General features: G+C 44.4%; 1 protein-coding gene across 3 annotated transcripts in view; it reads right to left on the bottom strand.

Moving 5' to 3' along the window:
• The window catches only part of HTR4 (5-hydroxytryptamine receptor 4), a 1,182,210-nt gene that overhangs the window by 464,395 nt on the left and 693,101 nt on the right, over window positions 1–24,714 (bottom strand). For all 3 annotated transcript variants that reach the window (XM_085618193.1, XM_085618195.1, XM_085618194.1), the window contains exon 6: window positions 8,190–8,758. In XM_085618193.1, coding sequence (XP_085474319.1) covers window positions 8,190–8,758 — 569 coding nt within the window. The remainder of the gene's footprint in view (window positions 1–8,189; window positions 8,759–24,714) is intronic.

The raw sequence follows: 24,714 nt of genomic DNA, 5'->3' as shown, positions 1-24,714 counted from the left end.
CTTATTGAAAGACATACCTGGTGTTTGTGCAAAGTATGCCCAGACTGCATAGACCTAAAACCTGGGAATGCCAAACAACCATAGCAACTCTATTTGTGAAGTCACACTGAGGGGTTTCTCAGTTTCTCCCGATTGGCTGATGGCAGATAGATTTGATGTTCCAGCTCTGATGCATATCACCTCCAAAAGTTCTCAGCCAAGCCACATGTTTGCAGTGCTGCATCAGTTGCTTCATTGGCTGTAATGCAAGCAAGGGAAATGAGTGGCTCTCAACCCCCTATGGGACAGTAAAAGACAACCATAAATGTGGTGCAGGTGGACCCTTGAATCCCTTGGTTCAAGGAGCAGTGCATCTGCCACACTTATGATAGGTTCAGCCCAGACCCTGGGGATAAGAACCGTGACATAGGTGGGATGGTTTGCAGGGTCTGGACAGCATCCCATTGTAACTCAAGAATAGCTTCTGGATTTAGAGTCTGGAAGGCCCCCCTCTATTTTATTCCAGAAGACATTCTGGAAATCTCTTCGGTAGTCTCAAAAATGATTGGTGGTCTGGTGCCCCTACCATGAAAGATGTGTTGCATTGTTTACCCTGGAAGCTTGGGCCTATGTTTGTATGTCCCAGTCTGAGCCCAATATAGCTTTCATCATTCTGATCAACAATACTGGCTTAGGTGGTGGACAAGTGCTTTTTCAGCAAAATTACAACCTACGGATTTAATGGTGTGATCCGACTACTTTTCGAAAAGCTGAAGATTGTACCTGTTAATAAGTAAAGCCACCTACTTTGGCAGGAAGAGAATTTCCAAAAATTCGATGAAATTCATAAAATGCAAGGCAGCAGCCTCTGGAGTTGCTAACAACAGCACTTACTGCATTCATGTGTCTGCTTTTGAAGATATGTGATAGGGATAGAAAGCCAGGGCACAGTGTTGAAAGGTCATTCATATATTTCTCCACTGGTCATCTGGGTCGGACGCTAGAGCCATTTTCTCTGATCTGTGTCCAATTTCATAGATTGTGAGTACTTGTTATGTTATCTTTGTGCCAAAGTCATGAGATGTCATATCCATAATGTTATCAATATGCTAATTGGAGTGTTTTAAACCTTCAAAAGTCCTACCTCTTTCGGTTCAGAAATTGTAGGCAGTGAATCTGCTCTGACTTACTTCTTCAATTTGTTAGACTAAGACTGTCTTTCCTGTGCTGCGAAATGCCCCCTTTGCTTGTCATGTTCGCCTCAGCTACAAATTCTCAAAACAGTGGCTCAGAAAGCCAGTAAGGGTAATTTCACCTGTGCAATAACACATGGAAATATGGATGAGCACAAGTGAATTACAGGGATGTTTTTCACCAGAGGGTTCTGGGGTACATCAAATAAACAATAGGAGTGAAGCTCGAGTTGTCTATGATGTCACTCAGAACCCCGAGGTGAAAAACATCCCATCTATAATTTTATGTTATGGGTGGCCCCTAAAATCATCTACCTCTGCTTTCAGTTGAGAGGCAGAGGAGTAATTGGGGAGCCATACATACCATGACCTCTTCTCACTGGGCCCTAAACTGAAAAATAAATACCTTACCTGCCATCCTGAACCATCCCCCGCCACCTTCTCTGCCTTCCTTCCCCCACCTGCAGCTCTGCTTCTGATTTCAGTCAAAGCAGACAAGCAGTGCTGCACTGACAGGCTCTCGGAGAAACCGTCAGCTTGGCCTAGAAGGCCTTCACGATGTAGCAACAGTGGGTAATGGGTTTTGTTATCAACTTTTGCTACTTCATAGCAGTGAGTTACCAGATTTAGAATCTGGTGTACATGGCAGAGGCTTCCTAAGGAAGCCATGTATAACAACATGGGTCTCCATTTTTATGACTTTTTAAGAGCTAAACAATCAGCAGGATCAGCCAGAGAGCAGCTGCCATAGAAATATGCAGATCATTCTGGCTTGGAAAAGGGTTTCTGTACATGCCCTTCAGTCATGGTTCACTATGTGATGCCAGAATCTCCAATGTGCTTGTTGCTTGGATATAAAACAGCGCAGATGGTCACAACTCTCGTGCATCTCTTAAAAAACAGAACAAAAGAACAACTAGGATTTTTTGTTTCACTCGCAGTCTTCTGGTTACTGCCTATCCTGGGTCCCCTGGGGTTGGTTCCTGGGACCACTTGTGTCATCCAGTCCTTCTTGTAAGGACAACGTTCTAGATCTGTTTACATCAACTGTTCTATACTGCCATTTGGACTTTTTATTTCCCTGGTATTTTATGGCCTGTTCAAATTAAAAATAGGAGCCATCTGCATACCATACCAAATCAAGTGCTGCCAATTCCTCTCTGTAATAAACCCTGTAGCCACAGAAATGAGGCCCCTCTTGTCCCCGAGTTATTGAGGGTTGCGACCATGTGTTTTGTTATGCCCTTGTTAGTAGTGCATAGTTGTGGCAATGTGGTGGATGTGTGCGTGTGTGGTAGAAGACCATTAATATCTCCTCTCCAGTAACACCTCAATTCCCTGGTTTTCACTTGCAGTCCATCTTGCCCTGGTGACTCTAAGTCTCATAGATAAGCATTTCTATGTAACTCAGACCAATTCCCATCTACCGTGCCTCCTTCTTACGCCACTGCCTAGATACAATCTGTAATACTTTCAGTATTGGTAATTTTCAAAAAAAGTGAATCCAAAAAATTGAAATCTACTCAAAGCAGCAGAAGAACACTCCATATAAGGAGCATTGCTGAAGGCCGCTCCATATACGGAGTTGTTTTTCTCATTCCTGGCTTACGTGAGAAATACACAAAGAGGATCTAATCCAAACCATCCTCTGGACCACTTATGTAGAGGAAAAAGTCTTCAGATATGCAACTGGCCTGATCAATTGCCACCAGAAATGTGGATGTTGCTTTCATCCTGTGCAGCCAGTGGCTGATGATGGCATAAATGCCTTAATCTTAGGGTATACCCTTGTACTTCACACCATACCTGGGACATTCCTACCAGCTCATTCTACAGGGTCATAAGGAACTTCCTAGATAATGAGATGCTGAGCTGCATGCTAGATGTCTGTCATTGGCTGGGACCATGTCCAAAACTGTATCTGTGACCCAGCAGCTGTTACTAAAAAGATTTATTTCCTATAGTGCTTAAAACAGCACGTCTGCAAATAACAGATGTTACTATTACCTAGTTTATGGGTAATAGCAATATCTGAGGTGATGAAGTACTTAAAATACTCAAACATACTGACTGCTACAGTGAAGACAAGCAGCACGCCCAAGGGTGCCACAGAAGCTGCATCAAGTGGCATGAAGCCAGACAGATGGTAGTGCTGTTATACCAACAAGAACAAAGTTTGGTTGTGCTGACTCCATAGGTTTAATAGAGGTGTACTGTGCGCTAAAGACCCAAGTGAGGTGGCAACAGACTATCATGACTGGGGTGCAGAAACCCCCTCATAACCTTGAACCATGGTGCCACCTGTACCTGCTGCACTAGTCATAGCGGCCCCTTTAGCTGTCCCCTAAAGGTGGGAACTGTGCCGGGCAAGTTGTCTTCCTCGTTACACTAAGTAAAATTTTTGCTTAATGCAGGAGCCCCTTTTCCCCCTATGTCTCCACCCGCATGGTGTGCGAAGGGGCCCGACCATGATCCATACTGAATACTGGAAGTGTCCCTAAGCAATACTAAAGGACCCACAAACAGTGGTCTACTGTACAGACATGCAGCAATCAGAGGGCCAAATTGATCCCATGTATTGAACTCATCCATGGCGCCGAGAGATCTAGTTATCAAACTTTCACTTGTGCAGGTCAGGACTTCTAAGTGGGTTATGGAGACTCCTAGGTCCTTCCACCAGACAGAGGGACTCACTATGGCTTATAACCATTGGACATGTGAGAGTATTGCACATAGCTCCGATGAAGTCCTTAGGATTAAGAAGCCCCTTATGCTAACGTAGGGACAGGCCACCTCAGTGTGGCACAGTACAGATGGAACTTTTGTCCTTTGACCGGTGCTTCAAAGGAAGGAGACATTTTCCGGATGAGGTCTCTTATCCTGAAACCAAAGGCTCGCCTCTTAATCAAGCACACTACTCACCACAATATTTCGACCTTGATCAGCAAGTAGATCATGGAAAGTTAATCCTGGAGACCCCAAATCCGAGGCGTACCTCAGAGCGTGGGGAATCAAATTATCTTGACTTAACATGTAAGGACGGGGGGTGCACAGACCTTTATTAAATGTAGCAATCCTTTAATTGGAATTTGGCCTTTTTTTTGTAAAAGTCCTAAATTAAGCCTTGGGGTGGCATAAAAACACGATTGTATAAATCAATTCACTGATTTTACCATCAAATTGCAAAACTATGGGGATCATTTAGACACTAATGGACGGGCCTCTGGTCCTCTAGAGTGATAGATGCCGTAGCTTCCGCCAGCCTGCTGGAGGTTCATCTACCCTAATTTGAGATCATTGCCTGCCTCTGTCCTGAAAGGAGCATTCGCTGCAGCGACTCCATTCACAGCACTGCATGTTAGCCAAGCGGGTGACATGTTTAAATCAACTTCTTTGCTTAGAGTAAGGAGGCTCCCATAAATGGGGCTTGTTTTCGCTGAACAATAATCACATGGCTATAATGCGCAGGAAGTTTTCTCCCTGTGCAAGGGAGCCCTTCTGCCTGTGTCAGTTATGCATCATATGGTGGTCATGGACATGAACAATGAGTGATGATCATCCCACCCTCAATAGAGTAGAACGCCCCTCATTGTGACCCGACTGCCCTATAGTGGACAGGCCGTGAGGTCAGAGGTTTACACAGGGGAATCCAGTGGAAGCTCTGTTAGTGTAAACCTGGCACCTTCGATGACTCTAACTAGAGCGGCAGAACTGCGCGTTTGGTAGGCATGAGCACATCTGATTTGGTGCTCCGGCTTTGCCAAATTCTAACTAACACTTCTGTGATTTTGGGCGACAGCAGATGCTTCATCTCCATGGAACCCCATGTTAAAACTTTCAGTGCTCTGTACGGTGTCAGAATCAGTCATGGTGATCAACTCTCTTGGGATGACATTAGTTCATTATAGCTTGTTGATGGTATACCAGCAAAGCATTCCAAAAAAAACCAAAAAGGCGTATGCGAACCATTGAATAGTGTCCTAGTGCTATGATTATATTGTTGAAAGGGTATGGTTAGAGATACAAGATTCTCACCGTCATTTTGTATTTTTTTCTAGTATTGTTGAATCGATCAAATAAAGAGTTCTAGTTTCTTCAATGTATACCGCTGGCTGGACATTTATACTTATTGTGTGTGTTATAGTCAAGTATGTTTGTTGCATGTGACTCATACATCACTTCCACTGAATTAAACTTTGAATGATTGATCAAGCAACTCTTGAACGTCAAGGCAGGTCATCGAAGTTCAAGTTATTGCTAGGTGGATCCCTACAGATTACATAGCTATCTCTGCCGTTACTGCTGCAGACTTCAACAGACGTGGGGGATGCCTGGCACAGCCCCTTGCCACCTTTATTTATCACGATATGAGCAAAGCTGATGGCTAACTGTTGAGGGAATGTGGAGTGCCTTCTGACCATGTTCCATGTAGCCTGGTGGAATCACTGTCTCACACCATGCTCGTGCACCTCAATGCCCTAGGCATTCCCAGTCCATCCGTTCTAACGCCTTTAAGAAAACTGGTAGCACACAAGCTTGAAGGCATGTCCTGCTTGGTTCTATCTTCACACAAAAAGCTAGCTGTGGCCCTTACACCGGGTCTGGTCTTGAGCCTCCAAGGCAGTCCTAAAGCTGCGTTACATGTGGTCAATAACGCTCAACACTGATCGGAACAAGTGCCCCTATGTACTTCCAGACAGCCCACACATGCTAAAAAAACACTTCAGAAGCAAGCTACACAAAGCAGTGCAGATTGTGACATCTTTAAAGTTGGCCATCCTAAAAAGTGTGTCAAATCACAGCAGAGAAAGTTAAGGAGTTCCAAATTTGGTGATACACACTCACTTAGGCCAGAGTTTCAGAGTCAAAGGTAGTGACTGTGGTGAATCAGGCAAACTCCTCTGTTAATGAAGCCTTCACTTGAGGTGAGACTAACCTGGAGGGCTGGTGATTATCAAGCCCTACAATATGGGATACACTGTAAGAGAAGGTGGTTGGCTTATTGGATGACCTTGAGTTTCCTATAGGGGGCCACTGCATCTGAATTTACGGTGCAACTCAGCAGTCCTGCTGGTCCCTTGAAATATTGCAATATGTACCTCGCGGATACTGTGCCTCTGTGTATAGCACAGTGTGGAAAGCTTTAACTGTGTGTAGGGTTATCTCTGTAGTATAGGCATCAAAGGATTAAAAGGAGGAGGTCAAAGCATGCATGCTGCTGTGTTCTGCCCTTACAGGAACTCCTGGATTCATCTCCCAGAGAGCTGTCTATATGGGATCTTTCCACAGTCATGTGTGGACTGGTCAAATAGAGGACTGGCCATAAGCAGTGGTTTAAATGGTGGCCGATGAAAGACAGTACATGCAAGATGGTTGCGGTGAAGAGGTTTGCTGTGGCCTACCTAGTTAATATTCATTGAGTAGATCCTTTTGCTGCCCATTGTGAATGTACAGTTTGCTATGCAACCTGTTATTACATAGTCGCCTTGCAAATTTCATTTATATTCACAAACCAGTCAGTGTGCAAATTTACATCAATGGCGCGCAACTCTGAATGGTGCTTCCTGCTCGAAACACTGTATCATGTGATAAAATTCATCCCTAAAGAAACACTGTTACAGGTTGGAAGGCGTGGGCATATCTGCCGGTGTAACAAAATAAACATGAAAAATTCTGAAAGGATCTTTGGAGTGCGGATAGTCTCCATTTTGTACGGGGATTGCTGGGTAGGATAAAAGTAAGGTGCTTGCTCCCACTTGGCGCATCACTGGGTCCATGAAAGGAGATGTTATAACAGCAATTACAAGCAACACTGAATTTGTTTTTTTAAAATACACTCGAATAGTTAGTATACCTGAACTTTTATATGTGTTAGGATTAAATAACCCTTTTAAGTTGATGTTCTTTAATTCATACAAATCTAATTAGGCTAATTACCATTTCTGAGGATTATTTTGAAAGTAAATTACATTACATTTAATGTAATTCTTTTTTAAATGTAATGAATAATAGCATACATCAATATTTGTTATTGTTAGAATGAATGTTAAACTTAGGGTTAGCTCCGAAGTTACGTTTAGCATTAGGGTAAGGTCTAGTTTGAGGCTGAGGTTAGTGAAGAAGTGATGAGTTTAAGTAGAAGGGTGCCTTGAAGGGGCCATCCAGTCCAGTGCTTAAAATTATCCGGTGGTTGCCGGTGGCCCCCATCTTCTTCATTTTTAGGGAACAGCACTTATTTTTCTGCATCAGACATTTACCAAGCGCAAGAGAGGGAAAAACAAAGTGAAAAGACGGAGGAAGAGAAAGGCAGAAAAGCAGTCAAAAAAGAAGAAAGCAGGCACCTGCAAGAATGAAAAAAGGAAGCAGGGAGTGTCTGGTAGTAGATCAAAGAGACATGAGGCGGATTCAAGACTAAGCACTCTCGGTATTGGGCGCATCCACTTTTAAGACTTTGATTTGCAATGTCCTCAGGCTTCTAAGCAGAGACTTGGTCACAACTACTCATTCTTATACACATTAAGCACTGGTCCATTGAATGATGTCACAATAGTTATCAGAACCCAAGTTGGCATAATCAAACAAGCGACAATCTGGAATTCCAATTGTTAGTGATTGTTAGTGATTCAGGGCTGGGCTAACAGAACTTTCTTCTCTATGCTGGATGGCTCCTTTAAGGTGAGTATATTAGTGTTAAGGATAACAGTTTTAAATAGATGCAGTTAAAGCAATACATTTAAATTACCAGTATTTAGAAATACTGGTGGTGACAGTAATGAAATGCACCCACCTGCATGTAATTATAACATATGTTCATAAATAAACAAACCAAAGCGATATATTTACATGCCAAACACTCAACCTGTTGATGTCTCTCTAATGAAGTACTTAACATTGTAAGCAACCCCCATTGACTTACAGCACCTCTTTATCCGCTTGCCAAGCAGCATGCCCACCTGGACCTCCTAACGAGAGACCTCATCATGCCCCGCCATCGACTGCCTCTCCGATGTGACTTACCTCAGCACATGTGTGGACCCGTTGATGGTGGTCGTGGAACACGGCACTGTCTGGCCCAGGATGGAAGGCCTCCTGTACCGCTCGTCCCCACAGCACAAGATGATCAGAAAGGCACGTCTGAAGGATTTGTTCAAGAAGGCATAGAGGAAAGGGTTCAATCCCGAGTTGATGTAGCCCAGCCACAGGAAGGCGGTCCACAGCTGCTCGGGCACACTGTAGTTTACGAAGGGGTCCACAACATTGGTGACGAAGAAGGGAGCCCAGCACAGGCAGAAGCAGCCCATGATAATGCACAGGGTCTTGGCAGCTTTGGTTTCAGTCTTCATGCGGTGGGTGTTGTGCTGGTCCGACAGGTGGTGCCGGTGGTCAGCGGGGGCACCAGCCCGCTGGAGCATGCCGATCTGCAGCGCGTGCTCCCGAGCGGTGATGTAAATGCGGTAGTAGGCCAGCACCATGAGGAAGAATGGAATATAGAAGGCCACAACGGAGCAGGTGATCGCGTAGGGCTTGTTGACCATGAAGACGCAGTTCGTCGAGTTGGACTCTTGGTCATGCTTCCTCTTGTTTATCTGGAAAGGAGACAGAACAACAGGAATTGATATACTGTGAACTTAAGAGAATAACTGATAGATAGTTTTTGTTAAGATTAGAATTGGCACCGGAGGGCTTGGCACTGAAGTGGGCACTGGAACGCTGTACTGGAAGGAAATTCACTGTCAAAATCTCATTTATTTTATCGATTACTCTGTGTATCAGATACAGGTCATTTATATAAAATATAGTTTGCAAAAGCATAGCAATATACCAAGGCCTTGTTCGTTTTTAACACTGTACCTATTCCCTAGGGTTTACAAATACAACAGCATACACATTTATTCATTTTACTGTTTAGATATGGTGTGCCACACTGACATGTGGCCATGGGCTACATCATAGTACTACATATTAGTGGATCGGGTCGTTTACATGCAGCGGAGACTAGAGAGCTCATATCACTCTTCCTTCCGAGGGGTTTCACAGGGTGATCTAAGAGTAAGTCGGGGTCTTGTTTATCCTTGTGTGGTTATCCTGGATAGATGTACTTAACTGTAAAAGGTTTTCCCATTTTTAGGGCTACAAACCCGGCAAATCATTTAAATGGAGGGTCAATTGAGTTTCAAAATGCTGTCATCTGTATTCTTATATTGTTCCCACAGCGCTGCTTCCTTTTCAATTTGGACTGATTGATTAGTCATGCATTGTGGTGTCTGGAAGGGAAGCAGTGGGCGCAGGTGAATGCCACATCCCAGAGGAAATTTGTGCCTTTACCACTGAAGGCTTGGTAACTTTATCCTTCATTCCATTGGAAGCCAGTTGAGCTCAATGATGTGTGATCTGGTTTCCTCTGGCTCAGACATCAACTCTCCAATTGGAAGCTCTAGCCTAAGGTCCGACTATGTCTTTCCTTGGTGCAGCGGTGAAGACTAACGTACAATAGTTTGTGTGACAGCGCAGGTGCTCTAGTGATTTAAGTCATGTAGCTTGTCTGTAGTAATGGACAAACGCTGAGAGCAGCCTGAAGTGGAAGCTGTTTTTGACTGCTGCATTGATATTCTGAATAAACCCCTTCTCCACTCATGACGGAACCACTCCGTCATGAGCCACGGTCGCCGTGTGCTCATGACGGAGTGGTTCCGTCATGCTGCGGCCGTTGGCGGCCGCGCCGCCCACGCGGCGCTAATTCCCCGCCTGTGTGGGCGATTAGCGCAGTGGGCGGAGTCATGACGGAACCACTCCGTCATGAGCACAGCTCAACTGTGGCTCATGACGGAGTGGCTCCGTCATGAGCACCGCGCCACCGCGCTGCCCCCAAACCCCCCCAAGCGCTGCAGCGGAATTCCCGCCGCAGCGAAAGGGTTAAAGATCTAACTGAATCAAACTAGCACAACAATGTTTCACCCTGTACACGTGTACACAGCCTGTGAGAAGCTTCTTCAGCCAGACAGCTGAACAGAAATGAAGTCTCTGCTGTTTGATCTATTATCCTGGTCAGACGTCCATACAGACCTTCACAGTTTTCATTCAATCCAAAGTAGATGCTGTGCTTTAGACATCTGGTGATCTTGTTTGGCCCCATGGAATTGTCTCACGTTGGATATTAATCTGATTCTCATCAACAAACATTTGGAATTCTCTCTTGTGGTGTGCAATCAAATGATCTGAAGGCTATTTGTGGATGTTGCCTAGCAAGCCAATAAGATAGATTTGTGTAGGGCTCTGCCTATGGTGATCTTGGTTGCTGAAGTAGTGGTGATGATTCTAACTGGTTGACTTAGGTCTGCTAGGAAAGACCAGATGCACTGCATTTCTGTTTTTGTGATTCCAGATCATGTTTGCAATTAGATCTCTTGGTCAGCTGTATCTTATTCAGAGAAGAAGGCGAGCAAGACATTGACTTCTGACTGATCGGTAATCAGAGATGACAAGACGTGTTTCTTTAAGTCAACCTAGTGGCATCTCAACGCTGCTGCCAGGTCTGAGTCCTGGCCGGTGGTCATGAAATATGATGTGATTCTCCAGGAAGATACAAAGTTGTAGTCTGTCCTCAGGTGATCTCGCTTGGGAGCAGTAGGTTGGAGAAGGAGAGTAGTAATTGGTATTCTTTCAGTCTGCTATCATTGTTGTTATTGTGGTCAGACTTTGCTTTATTGAAGGGGACGATCAGCAGCACTGTTTTATCTGCTGCCAAGTTGTACACTGTTGCTGTGAGTGAAAAGTGATGAAAAGGGATCGGCTGGCAAGCTGCTAGCCTGGTTCTTTCTTTTGCTCTGATAACTTGCAATGAAGAGCGTGCTTGGTATGAATGTAACCAGCCAGTTGCGTATTATCACTGGTTGATTGAGAAAAATGGGAACACACTCTGGTAGTTCTAAATATCCAAGGGTATTTAGTTAACCATAGCTATGAAGAAGTTGAGAAGGAGTTTGTAGCATTTGGCGGTAGCTGTTAGTACTCTTTTCAGTTTTAACAAGCTACATTGTTTGATTTTCTTCCTCCAAGACTTTTTGCATAGTAGGTTGTTTTAGTCATTTGGATAGCACTTTGGTAACCACACGGATGGCTTTTTTAATGCAGAATGTTTGTATTGCTCTTTTGAGAGTAACATAAAATATAGAGGTAAAAAATATTGCAATAGAGTAATATTGTGTTATAAATATCATCAACAAAAATATTGAATTTATGTTAGAGTGTTCTCGCTGTTCTGTCATTACTTTTCAAATGTGGGCTCCCATAGCAACGCCATTCTCACAGATATATCTTTCTTACGTCATTATCAATGCTAGCATGACAAAGGCAGTTACCCGCATGCCCCTTCACATGGGTTGTTGTATCACGCTGCATGAATAAACTAAGGTAGTTGTGTGCAATACTGACAGAGTATTATATACCTCCTTATCTTGTATAATTAATACTGCATATGCAATTTATGTAAAAAATTAAAACAATAACAATTTAACATTAAAATAACAAATATTTTAATTATTATTGTAAAACAAATAAAAAATGTTTAGATATACTTATAAAGTATTACAATTAAAATAACTATGTTTAACAAAAACATTTATCACATTTAATAAAAATATAAAGCAATACAAAACCCACAAAGTTAAAATACAAATAAAAATTACAAATCGTTTATCTTCATAAATAGTTAAAAAATATATATATTAACAAATCAACCTAAGCAATTGTAGGGTAAGGATCGGACTTTAAAGGAGATAGTTTTACAATTCTAACTTCAACCTAAGCAACAGTAGGGAAAGTGTTAGACTTTGGTGGGGTCACATTTACCATCCCCACTCTTAACACAAACAAAAGCAGAGAAAATACTGAACTTTGGGGGGAGGGAGTAGATTTAGTATTCCCATTCCAATCTGAGCAACAGTAGTGACATTGTTGGATCTTCTCCAGGAGGTAGAACTGATTCTAAACCCTCTCGGTTTTTCTGTGACGTTTTCTTTATTAGCAAAGTCTGTGTTGACGGGGAAAACAGGTCATTTTGCAGAGTCTGCCATTTGGGAAGGATGGGTGGGGGTTTAAGCCATGTAGGTTCATGTTGTATATCCAATCCTTGCTTAGAGATTAGTAAACCAGAGGCACTGCATGTTTGTTGGGGTGAGTTTAAGGTAGGTATTTGACATCCATGTTTTGATTAACTTGCGGTAGGTGGTGTGTTGTTGATTAGAGGGACTTTAAGGAAGAGTTGAGTGTATCCGGCATTGTGATGGATCTTAATATTTTCGGTGAGGGAGGATTCAAAATATTGTAGAGACAGAAAACGAAGAGAAAGAACGTGGAACCATGGAAGAGACTGCAGAGACAGGAAGTTCCTGGCATCTTACAGTTCTTATCTGTACAAATTATTGGTAGCTGGAGAGGCAAAAAGTCTATGGAGGACTATGTAAGTTAAGTCGAGGAGTTTTTCTGAGGTGTAAATCATGATTGATTGACTGTTTCAAAAACGGTAGAAAGGTCTAGCAAGATCATACGGCACTGAAGTTTTTGTTACTACCTATGGGAAAGTATTGTTAACTGAAGGAGTGGCTGTCTCCATGCTGCTGTGTGATCTGAAGCTGAGTTTGTTGAATTGTAGAAGTCTGTTCTTTTTGTTGATCTGTTCCAGGAGTTGTTAAGAGCCTGTTTTCTCTGTCATTTTCATTATAAAAGATAGATGGGATTTGGAGTGGAAGTTGACCATCTGAGTTCAAGGTTAATTTCTTCAGCAGGAACATATTTGACAAGTTTTAGAGCATCAGGGAATGAAGGAATTGGGAACATTGAGGAGGGATGTGAGGGAATCTCCTTCAAGAGCTTTAATGATGGATGACAGTAGTATGTCGACTTAATGTGTGGTGGACTTAAGTATGTTCAGGAGGTCGGTGAGATTCATTTGTAAGAAGAAGTTGAAGCCTGTTCACTTGGGTGTTGTGTAGTGGGGATTGTGAGGTAGCTTTGATATAATAATTATGCTATTGTGCATGACTTGATTTTGTCGGTCTTGTTGGTGAAGAAATGATGTCAACCTTTGACGTGAGGGCTAACTGATAAGTAATCGACATTAACCGATGGAGGATGGGAGCTGGTAGTGAATTACTGCAGTGCTTACTGGCTTACTTATCTAAGAATATCTTGCTTGTGTTAGTTGCCACATTCATGCTAGTTCTGTGAAAGGTACCTTTGGTGGATATGATGAGGGCTGAACAAGCAAAGCAAGTTGCTTTGTTTTGGGTAAGGCCTTTTTTAGAAATTGGCCCATCTCCATTACTTCTCCTGTCTCTGTGTAAATGAATTGTCAGCGCTGCCTTATATATGTCAAGAAGAGTGTTGACATTTGATGGGTTGTATGCCACTGAACTGTCTCTTGAAATTATGACCTACACATCTCCTGTGACAAAAATCAACGAGATAAGTGTAAATTTACTATTGTAAGTGTTAAGAAGTGTATCAAGGGAGTCTTTTGTAACCTTGGCCATAAGGAAGTGTGGTAGTCTCTGAGGCACCTTGACTGAAATGGAGGTGGAGTTGGTGAGGGATGAGATTTCTGCGTTGATGTTCTTGATGGGTTGGGGGTCTGTAGACCAAATTGAATGAATATGGTTAGACACTAAGAGATGGGAGTAGCACACACATGATAGTGCAGATGACTTGCTCACTGTTTGATCACCGAGGGTACCAGGACGAGAAGTATTTGTGGATGGTGGCTGGTCAGCCTCCTGTATTATATATGTTGTTTGGCTAATGGATGTACAGACTGTAGGGAAGAAGATGCCCAAGGTGTGTGTGAAAATGGGTGCAAACTAAGGTCAGATTTACAAGAAACTGACCCATCTGTAGAGATGAGTCAGTTTCTCTGCGCCAGCCTGCGATACCTTGCACTACCATGGATGCACCGGATTTACCATACGGCGCACTATGGCGCAAGGATTGGCAGATTCGTCAGAAATTCTGACGCATCTGTTGGCCCAAAAGTCACGCATTGCTGGAGTCGTGTCACCAGCACGACGCAACCCCAGCAATGCATGTTGAGGCCTACACCTAAAGTTGTGTCGCAAGCACGACGCAACTCCAGCAATGCATGTTGAGGCCTATACCTATTGTACTGCGTCACTCCTTTTGCCTGCTTCAAGCAAGCGTAAGGTTTTGACGCAGTGGTATCCTAGAATTGGCGCAGTGAAATCTTGTAGCTTTCACAGCCTCACTTTCACGAGGCCTTCCTGCGTGGGAACGCCCACCCTGCATACATTATACCTGATGCAGGTATAATGTGACGCAGGGCTTTACAACATGGCGCATCTCCTTAGATGCATCACGTTGTAAATGGGCCACAATGTGGCGCATTGTTTATGCCACCGCTGCATCACAAAAAGTGACGGTACGGCGGTGCAACAGTGTCGACTGTAAATCTGCCCCTTACTATCTGTGATTGGGAGTAGGCGATTCTGTCAGGAGGCCAGCAATGCTCTGTAAAAGCGACTGCAACATGGAATCGATGAAGCTGTAAGCGGTGATTTCTCAAGTTACTCATCTTGTAGCATGGTAATGAAATGGGATTTTTTTGGAACGTTTATTTATTTTGATTGGCATGACATAAAAATGTCTATATAAATTTATTCCACAACTGTGAAAGTAAATGAGGTCCAATAAAATCATTTATGTGAAGCAAATATCCTATTAGACTAATATTCTTGCATATACTGTGACATTGCAGAGGGCAAAAACCATGTTATTAGTATAATGAAATACTGGATTCTATGAATAGAAATTAGACATAAACTCCATAGATATATTGGCTTCTTTCTGGCAGCAAATGTAAGAAATCAAAGCTTTAAGATACGGTTTGAGAATTGGTACTTGCTACTGTGCGCCAAAGGCAACAACAAGCACTGGCAAAGCCAGTAGGAGCCCACCCTCTTTAAAAGGCACCCCATTGGCTTTGTCTGTTCTTTGTTTTGCCATGACACTCCTATACAAGTAAAGCAAGACACCAGTGATTGTATGTCGATGGGCTTTTCTGGTACAGTGCAGAACCAGCACATGTTTTATGTGCCTGGAAGGGTGTAAATTGAATTCAATTAACCCAATCATTCTCTGAGTTAGTGTAATATTTTCAGCTAGTGCAACTCAGAAAAAGTAAGCAATGTTGGGCTCTTGCTGTTATGGTAATATAAAGCACTAGCTCTTAACTTTACACATTACAAAGGCACTCTTCTCTGTGCCATGCCTGAGATGTCCATCGTGATAGGTCCCCTGCTTGTATTCTTGATGACAATGGACTCATGTGATTGATACTAGAACCTGTGTAGGTAGTGGAGTGTAAAATTGGCTCTTCTTGGGGAGTTTAACTCGATTGCTGATGCATGAGGGATCCCCTCGTTGTTAATCTGTCATTCACTGACTATTCATCTTTGCAACACTTCAATCACTCAGCTGTAACGTTAGACAGAGTTTTCTTCAAATTATATTTTACATCAACTAAAACATCTTCTAACTCACTTGCTCTCTATTTTTTGAGTTATATTTCTGGCAGTTCGTTATAGAGCACATGTTTAAATGTGGGTTTCCTGGAATTAACAGCAGAACATTCTCAATCTAGTCAATTAACCTCAGGACTGGTAGGGCTGAGACATTTCAGAAATGCAGATGGTCGCTTTTACCTCTTAAAGATACCGGTAGCATATTTCACAAAGATAGAGCCCTCACTGAGAATGATCTGCCGAGTTTCCATGTCGACAGTATTCGGGGAGAGTCACCCGAAGGTTAGTCCCTCCTGGCTGAATGAAGATCCTTTGCTCACTTTGATACTGGAACCAAGCTACACCTGACTGAAGAGTCCCAAACAAACCCGGTCTTGGGTTGCTTGTGGTCCAGTTCAGGGAGAACCTGTGCTGGCAGTCTGGGCTGGAATGTTCCCATTGGCGAAGGGTCAAGACTGATGTGCCTATGGCTGGGTCCAATCTAAGGTAGCGTGGAGGGCAAAAGAACGTTGAGTTGGAATGCTACCCTGAGTGATTGCCAGTGGTTAACTCATTGAAAGCATAGTCCCATCTCCTGTTGTGTGTTTGACAAATGGTCTATGCCCGTGTTGACTCCTGACGGAGCACAGCACCTGCGGGCCTGCTGCATACATTTGAGAGAAAGCTGTCAGAATGAAAAAAGAAAGACAGTGGCTGATAACGTCATCGGGCAAGATAGTGGTGCTGACAACCCAGAGAGAGTCCAATGGGACCAGAGTAAAAGACACTGTTTGAGAGGTGTAAGATGAACAGGATCCAGGCAAAGGCAGAGCCTGAAACCCTGAGTTCCTTCACATTCAGCAGTGGAATAGGGTGTCAAGGTGTCAGCAAAGGGTAATAAATCTAGATGGATCAAGGCCAAGACTCTCCAGCCATCTGCATAATAATAATAATAATAAAACCATTTTTAAAGCGCCTGGTTACACTAACATAGTGTGTCCCCGCGCTAACAAATGCTGCTGCTGCTCCCCTAAGATCAGAGACCGGGATCAAAAACCCCAATCCTCGATACAGAGAAATTAATTTGTACCCGGGAATAGGTGGGTTTTCAATTTTAAACGAAATCTTGCTTCAGAAGGCTCCATACGGAGAGCAAGAGGGAGCCTATTCCAGTGTTTGCAGGCCAAGAACCTAAAAGAAGCACCTCCGATCCTGGTCTTACGAACCCGGGGGAGCTGGAACCTCATCGCTCCCGCAGACCTGAGGTGGCGGACAGGGCGATGCATGGTAAGAAGATTACGCAAATAGCCAGGGCCTTTACCCTGAGCTATGCGGTGGGCTAAGCAGAGAGCCTTGAACCTGATGCGCTCCTCAATGGGGAGCCAGTGAAGTTCATAAAGGGCCTTTTTTCCTGATGCTCTACGAGGGAGGTTGAGCACCATACGTGCGGCGGCATTTTGCACACGCTGGAGTTGATGAATACCTTTTTTGCTGAGCCCCAAAAGGAGAGCATTACCATAGTCCAGGTGAGGTGTAACTAAGGCATGAATGAGTGTCTTTCTGGCACTTATGGGGAGTAACTCAAGGATTTTCCGAAGAGTTTTAAGTATGCCAAAGCATTTGCTCGTGACTTTACTGATCTGTTGCTTAAAAGAAAACTCCGTGTCCAGCATGATCCCCAGGTTTCTAACAGACTGAACCGGCTGGGGAGTGTCTCCCAGTTGTGTTGGCCACCAGGCTTGCGACCACGCAGAGGGGGATTTGCCAACAACAAGAATTTCAGTTTTGTCGCCATTAAGGCGTAGACAGTTGTTGTCCATCCACCCAGCTACGGAGAGCATACAGTTGGAAAAATTTGTGGCCCCATCTGACTGGCTATCGGTGAGTTTGATTATTAATTGGGTATCGTCAGCATACGTGACGATATCCACTCCGAAAGCTTCCACAATACGAGCTAGAGGCTCCATGTAAAGATTGAACAGAGTAGGGCTTAAACTGGAGCCCTGAGGGACTCCATGTTTAAGCTTTCTGAGGGAGGATTTGTAAGGTGGGCAATGCACCTGGAAACTTCTGTTAGCTAAAAAGGATTTAATCCATTCCAGTGCAGATCCCGTCACTCCCCTTTCCGAGAGGCGAGACAGCAGCGTGGAGTGCAGTATTGTATCAAAAGCTGCACTTAGATCAAGTAAAACCAACGCTGCCGTCTGCCCCTCGTCCACAAGTTGTCTCAGGCACTCTGTAGAAAAAAGGACCGCAGATTCTGTGGAGTGGCCCGCTCTGAATCCTGACTGAGTAGGGTGGAGAAGGGAATTATCCTCCACAAATTTCATGATTTGAATGTTCACTACCTTTTCTACTACTTTTGCACAGAAAGGAAGGAGGGAGACCGGGCGCAAGTTTTGCAGCTGGGAAATGTGTATTGAAGGTTTTTTCTTCAGAGGAATAACTTGAGCCCTTTTCCAAGCATCAGGCACGTAACACTCCTGGAAAGAGAGAGTGATGAGATGAACAATCTGCTCAATTGTGCTTTCAATGGCTCCCTTGCAATGCTTAGGAGATATGACATCCAGTGGGGAGCCAGACCGGATGCTATTCATAATGGTGAGCAGCTCCTGTCTTTCCGGAACTAAGAAACATGTCAGGGAAGGTTTAGATGCATGGTCGACGTATTGCGCACCATTGTGACTAATGAACGGATTTCCAACAAAGGTGGCATGAATCATGTCAACCTTTTTCGTAAAGAAATCCGCAATGTCGTCACATAGCTCATTAGAGTAGGTGTCTTGAGCCACCAATCTGCTTGGAGTGGTGAGTTCTTTATAGATAGAGAACAGTTCCTTGGTGGGATTCTTAGCAAGTTCAATGCGTCCCTTAAAGAAGGCGCCTCTAGCAGCTCTTATTGATTTATGATATATTTTTAATTCATTTTTATATTTCAACAAGTCTTCGGGAGAATAGTGTTTTCTCCAACCACGTTCCAAATTTTTGCATTTGGCTTTTGCTACCATAAGATCTTTGGTAAACCAGGGTGCAGTCTTGGATTTTCTGGCAGGAGGTTTGGTTGTCCATGGAGCAACCGAATCCAAGGCCCTAGACATCCATTTCTCATAGGTGTTCCACGCCGTAAGCAAAGTTTTGCTCCCTGGAGGAGGATCCGCAAGTAAAGCGGCTTGAAAATCCTCCGGCGTGAACTTTCTCCAGTCCCTACGCTTTAGGGGCTTGGATTTAGTCACTAAATTTTTACTTTGGGCTAAAGCTACTTCTATGGGAATTACAAAATGGTCAGACCACGGTATTTGAATAGGGTTAGCAACTGTCACCCCCTCCCAGTTAGCAAAAACCGGGTCTAAGAGGTGGCCTAGTTGATGAGATGGGGAAGAGGATTGAAGTTGAAGTGCAAGGGATTGAAGTGTAGTTACTACTTCCTGTGCCTCCCTACTATTAGTTTCTTCAAAATGAAGGTTGAGGTCGCCCAAAATAAGAAATTTCTTATAGCGCAGAGCAGGAGGGGTTATAAGCTCTGCAAGTTGGGAATTGAATTGACCAGGATTACCGGGAGGCCGGTACAGAAGAAAGCCATTGATCGTGGTTTGAGGGTTGATGCCAATCGTAAAAAAACCAACCTCACAGTAGGGTAATGCAGCCTTCTCTAAACTACAGTCAAGATTGTTTTTAAAAATTATGGCCAGCCCCCCTCCCTTTTTATTTCTTCTGTCGAGTCTGAGAAGACAGTAGTTCACAGGTACCGCTTCCAGAGTCTCGGGGGTAGAAGCATCATCCAGCCACGTTTCCGTTAAAAAAAGCACATCGAGATCGCTGTCTATAACTAGATCATGTATCTCCTGTTTATGCTTCTTCATAGATCTGCAGTTTAATAAGGAGAAATTCAGCTTTCTTACCTGCGTCTCACCTTCGCTCCCAAGGTTAGTGGCAAATTGACAAGTGCCACAGTAAAGGGTGGAGGCAGCACAGTCAGCAGACATAGAGTGGCAACAACCGTCTGCGACTGTGGGGCGAAGAGCCATCAGATCACTATGCGTATAATGATGCTGTCTGTGTACATCCCGGGGAATATTCTTGCCGAGGGCAGGGGTTCTGGCCCCGAGCCCCGGTCGGCCGCGGACGGGCGCAGACGGGCTTGCCTTTGGCGCGCCTTCGGCGCGCCGCCGGCGCGCCCGCTGCGCCCGCCCTCTGCGCGGACGGGATGATACCGTTATTTTTATCCATGAGCCTGAAGGGTAGGAGGGAGGAGCAAGTAGCCCGTCAGCCTTCCCCTACCCAAGATGGCGTCTGTGGAAGAACGAAAGCGCCCCCGCCCAACAGCAGCAGCGGAGAGCCAGGGACGGTCCGCCACCAACCCCAAATGAGCGCTAGTCACGCCGCAAAGCAGCAGGCCAGGTAGGATATGCAATTTAAAAATGTGCAGTTTAAAATATATACATGCGCTAAAAAGACACACATCCAAAATTAATAGCAGCAGTTGAAGGGAGAGCAAGAACCCCCGGCTTCCGCCTCAGGGGAGAGCAAACATACGAATGCAGCGATCGAGTAAGATCGCGCTCTGAAATAGCATGGGAGGGCGGGAGGGAGGAGCAAGTAGCCCGTCAGCCTTCCCCTACCCAAGATGGCGTCTGTGGAAGAACGAAAGCGCCCCCGCCCAACAGCAGCAGCGGAGAGCCAGGGACGGTCCGCCACCAACCCCAAATGAGCGCTAGTCACGCCGCAAAGCAGCAGGCCAGGTAGGATATGCAATTTAAAAATGTGCAGTTTAAAATATATACATGCGCTAAAAAGACACACATCCAAAATTAATAGCAGCAGTTGAAGGGAGAGCAAGAACCCCCGGCTTCCGCCTCAGGGGAGAGCAAACATACGAATGCAGCGATCGAGTAAGATCGCGCTCTGAAATAGCATGGGAGGGCGGGAGGGAGGAGCAAGTAGCCCGTCAGCCTTCCCCTACCCAAGATGGCGTCTGTGGAAGAACGAAAGCGCCCCCGCCCAACAGCAGCAGCGGAGAGCCAGGGACGGTCCGCCACCAACCCCAAATGAGCGCTAGTCACGCCGCAAAGCAGCAGGCCAGGTAGGATATGCAATTTAAAAATGTGCAGTTTAAAATATATACATGCGCTAAAAAGACACACATCCAAAATTAATAGCAGCAGTTGAAGGGAGAGCAAGAACCCCCGGCTTCCGCCTCAGGGGAGAGCAAACATACGAATGCAGCGATCGAGTAAGATCGCGCTCTGAAATAGCATGGGAGGGCGGGAGGGAGGAGCAAGTAGCCCGTCAGCCTTCCCCTACCCAAGATGGCGTCTGTGGAAGAACGAAAGCGCCCCCGCCCAACAGCAGCAGCGGAGAGCCAGGGACGGTCCGCCACCAACCCCAAATGAGCGCTAGTCACGCCGCAAAGCAGCAGGCCAGGTAGGATATGCAATTTAAAAATGTGCAGTTTAAAATATATACATGCGCTAAAAAGACACACATCCAAAATTAATAGCAGCAGTTGAAGGGAGAGCAAGAACCCCCGGCTTCCGCCTCAGGGGAGAGCAAACATACGAATGCAGCGATCGAGTAAGATCGCGCTCTGAAATAGCATGGGAGGGCGGGAGGGAGGAGCAAGTAGCCCGTCAGCCTTCCCCTACCCAAGATGGCGTCTGTGGAAGAACGAAAGCGCCCCCGCCCAACAGCAGCAGCGGAGAGCCAGGGACGGTCCGCCACCAACCCCAAATGAGCGCTAGTCACGCCGCAAAGCAGCAGGCCAGGTAGGATATGCAATTTAAAAATGTGCAGTTTAAAATATATACATGCGCTAAAAAGACACACATCCAAAATTAATAGCAGCAGTTGAAGGGAGAGCAAGAACCCCCGGCTTCCGCCGGCTTCCAACCTGAGCTCATCCAGAACTGTCAGGCCACCCCAGCTATCCCTCTCAACATATTCCCTCATTTCCTTTGTGCCTAATTTTTCCAAAGCTACAGGTGTCAAAGAGAGAACCTGATCCTCTGCATCCATACACATTTTTTTTTTTTTTACAATCGCGAACTACATTGTTTGTTTAATCTCTTTAGGCCCTGTTGAACTTGGACTCTTAACTACTGCCGATAATATGGGACTGACAGCTGGGAAGAATTTTTAACTCTTTGGGAGAAGATGTAGCCTTACAGCTAGAGCGGGCCACCTTGAAGCTGGGGAACCGGGTTCGAGACTCGGCAACGACGCTCAACATCCTGAGATTCTGGGCAAATCTCTTAATCTCCCCGTGCCTAACAAAAAGGAATGTGTCCTTGTGTAAAGAAACGGGTGCTCATGTAAAGCGATCTGTGATACCCGATATCTTTGCGCTATTTAAAACTCTAAAAAAAAAAAAAAAAAACGATTGCAAGACAAGGATCCAGCGTCACTTTACTGTAGAAAATATATCTTCATGTTGATCAAATCGATAATCAGGCTCTCTGTATGTTCCCCTACCTTTCCACCCTGCGGCAGGCTCCCAAAGTGGGTGCTGAAAACGTGGCATCCTTGATACCAAATGTTACAGGATCCAGTTTGTCCTCAGAGAAACCTGCTAGTTTGTCAGAGTTGCATTGATAATATTATTTCTCATCCAGAAGCCAGAGAGACTGTAATTTCACACATCAGACACAATATCTCTCTGACGGCCCCCTGCAGCTGCAATTTGAAGGGGAAATACTGTTTCCGAGCTCTGTTACTGCTATTTATAAATACTCCATTTTTCTTTGTCTACTGAATGAATTCTTGCACTGTTTGTATTGACATCACTTGTTATGCTTCGCTCCACACGCCTGTTTCCAGCCCAGCAAACTCCTTTGGTGCCAGAGGCAGGCCTGAAGCCTCTTTCGATTACTTCCTATTTTTATGGGCAAAACCACCAAGCATGGAATTGATCTACTCGAGTTCAACTGAGTGATCCATCTCGCAGTCAAAGATGGGCCTGTCTTTTCATTTTAAATTGTCAGTAACAGTATTGCAGTCAGTCTTGTGATGCGTACGTAGCTGTAAATTGTGGATGTAACTGAGGAAAAGTCGAAAGTTAGGAGATTACTGCTTATTTATATGATCCCACCAAGTTCAAGAGAAAAGCGAGGAGCATAACCTCACACTGGGTGACAGAAGGAACACATCTAGGGCATGGCTACCTTTTTGGTTTGGCCCTACTACCAGTCCTTCAAGTTTAATGGTTCTAAGTTTATCTTCTCAGGTGGGCTAATGAGGACGCCTTAACTTGGTTCCTTGCCCAGAGATCTCCCTGTCGTGTGTCAGAACACTTTTCCTAAATGCATGTAACATACCTCAGGTTTGCACCGTGAAAGGGTTTGTGTGCATGTCTTATAACCACGAGGGAGCTGGGCCTAAAGCGGGCGTCTGTTCTTGCACAGGTTAACAGAGTTTGTCTGTATTGAATTATCCTATATTTTCTGCTGCTCTCCTTATAGTAGCTAGAAAAGACTTATCTTCTATTCTGCATCACTGTCGAGCAGAAGGGAAATGATACAACATAAGAGCTCTTGAATGATGCCTCCTAATAAACGAATAGAAACATCGTCCATATAACAAATGGAAATCCATTTGGAAGCCCCCTCCACCTCCTCCATAGAATCTAATGCACAAAAGGGCCCATCCCTCCCTATCAATGGGGGTGGGGTGGAGGGCTAGCATCCTGACTGGTTGCTGGGAATGATGTGGGCAAACGGACAGGATTTTAGTGAGTTTTCCATGACTCAGGAAATATGATAAACTAATACATCTAGCTATACATCCAGCTAAATATATTTAGAGAATGAATGTGTTATGAGCAATCTTTGGAGTGTATTCAGAATTCAACCTTCTTTCATTTTTGGTGGCTGAACTGTTTAGTATTATAATAATTCTTGTTCACCTAATCTGTACAAGGATAATAATTTATAATGCCCTGTAAAATGCCATTATATGTGCGTATAGTAATTCTTAGGTTTGCTATTTCACCTGCAAGAGATTCTGTGACATTTTTTGTCTGACGCTTAAAGCCCTTCCTTTCTATGCCTGTAACGCTTTCGAAGGGAAGAGAAAATCTTGCAAGTTTATTGGAGTGCGGGAACCCTACTGAGTGTGCCCCCAAAAATCATGGGATACCAGCATCCCAGAACAAGAGTGTTTTACCACTCAGCTCATAGATGGCGGGCAAAATATGCTGTTTCTATTGGGGTAAATACATCATAAGCACAACAGCTACAAAATATGACAAATACAATTGTGCATCTGGTTCAGATTGTACATTTCACTGCACGAATATTAAATATTTATAGGCATTTCACCACACTGATTCCTTATGTAACATGAAGGCGACAATGTCCTCTCCTTTACTTCCTGTCTGTTCTGTCTCTGGAGTTGGTATTCTGGTGGGACAACCTGAGCTGCTATTGGCCTAGAGCAGACCAATAGCAAGGTGTTAATGACGGCTAAAAAAGGAACAAATAGCATTAGTCGGCTATATCCAGGGCCTGTTTACCCATAGTTCGCACGTCGAATGCCTTACAGGTTGAGTTAGCCATGTGTTGAGTGTCTCAATTTAGTTTTGATAAAAATTGATGAGCCTGCCTCTCCCAAACTGAAAAACTTATATCATGCAAATTTATGCGCCATAAATCTCAGAAATGTGGGCCCTTAGATGTGGAATGCAACCTCTCTGTGTATGTGCGCTGTATAAGAAGCACATTTCTGGACCTTGGAAACCTTGTTCAACTGTTGATGTCAGAGTTGGCTGGTGTTTTCATCTTGTGTTTTTCTTCTTCATTGTTCTTTTGGTTGGTGGTTTCTCATTGTCAAGATGCTGCCTGGAGTGGACAAACACTTTATAAACAGTAAACCGGCTTTCGGATCATCAGCCAGTGTCATCCATCATCTGTGGTGTAGGGCTATTTAGCATCTCATGACTGTGAGGTTGAAGATGACAATCGCCATTCACCTATAATGTTTTGACCCTTTAAGGCAAGTGGCTGACCAGGTCCAGGATGCACAAACATGGGCTTGACTTC

Source organism: Triturus cristatus, chromosome 7 (genome assembly GCF_964204655.1).
Source record: "Triturus cristatus chromosome 7, aTriCri1.1, whole genome shotgun sequence".
Lineage (NCBI taxonomy): Eukaryota > Metazoa > Chordata > Amphibia > Caudata > Salamandridae > Triturus > Triturus cristatus.
The sequence above is the reverse complement of the archived record's forward strand: the minus strand, read 5'-3'. Positions and strand labels throughout refer to the sequence as shown.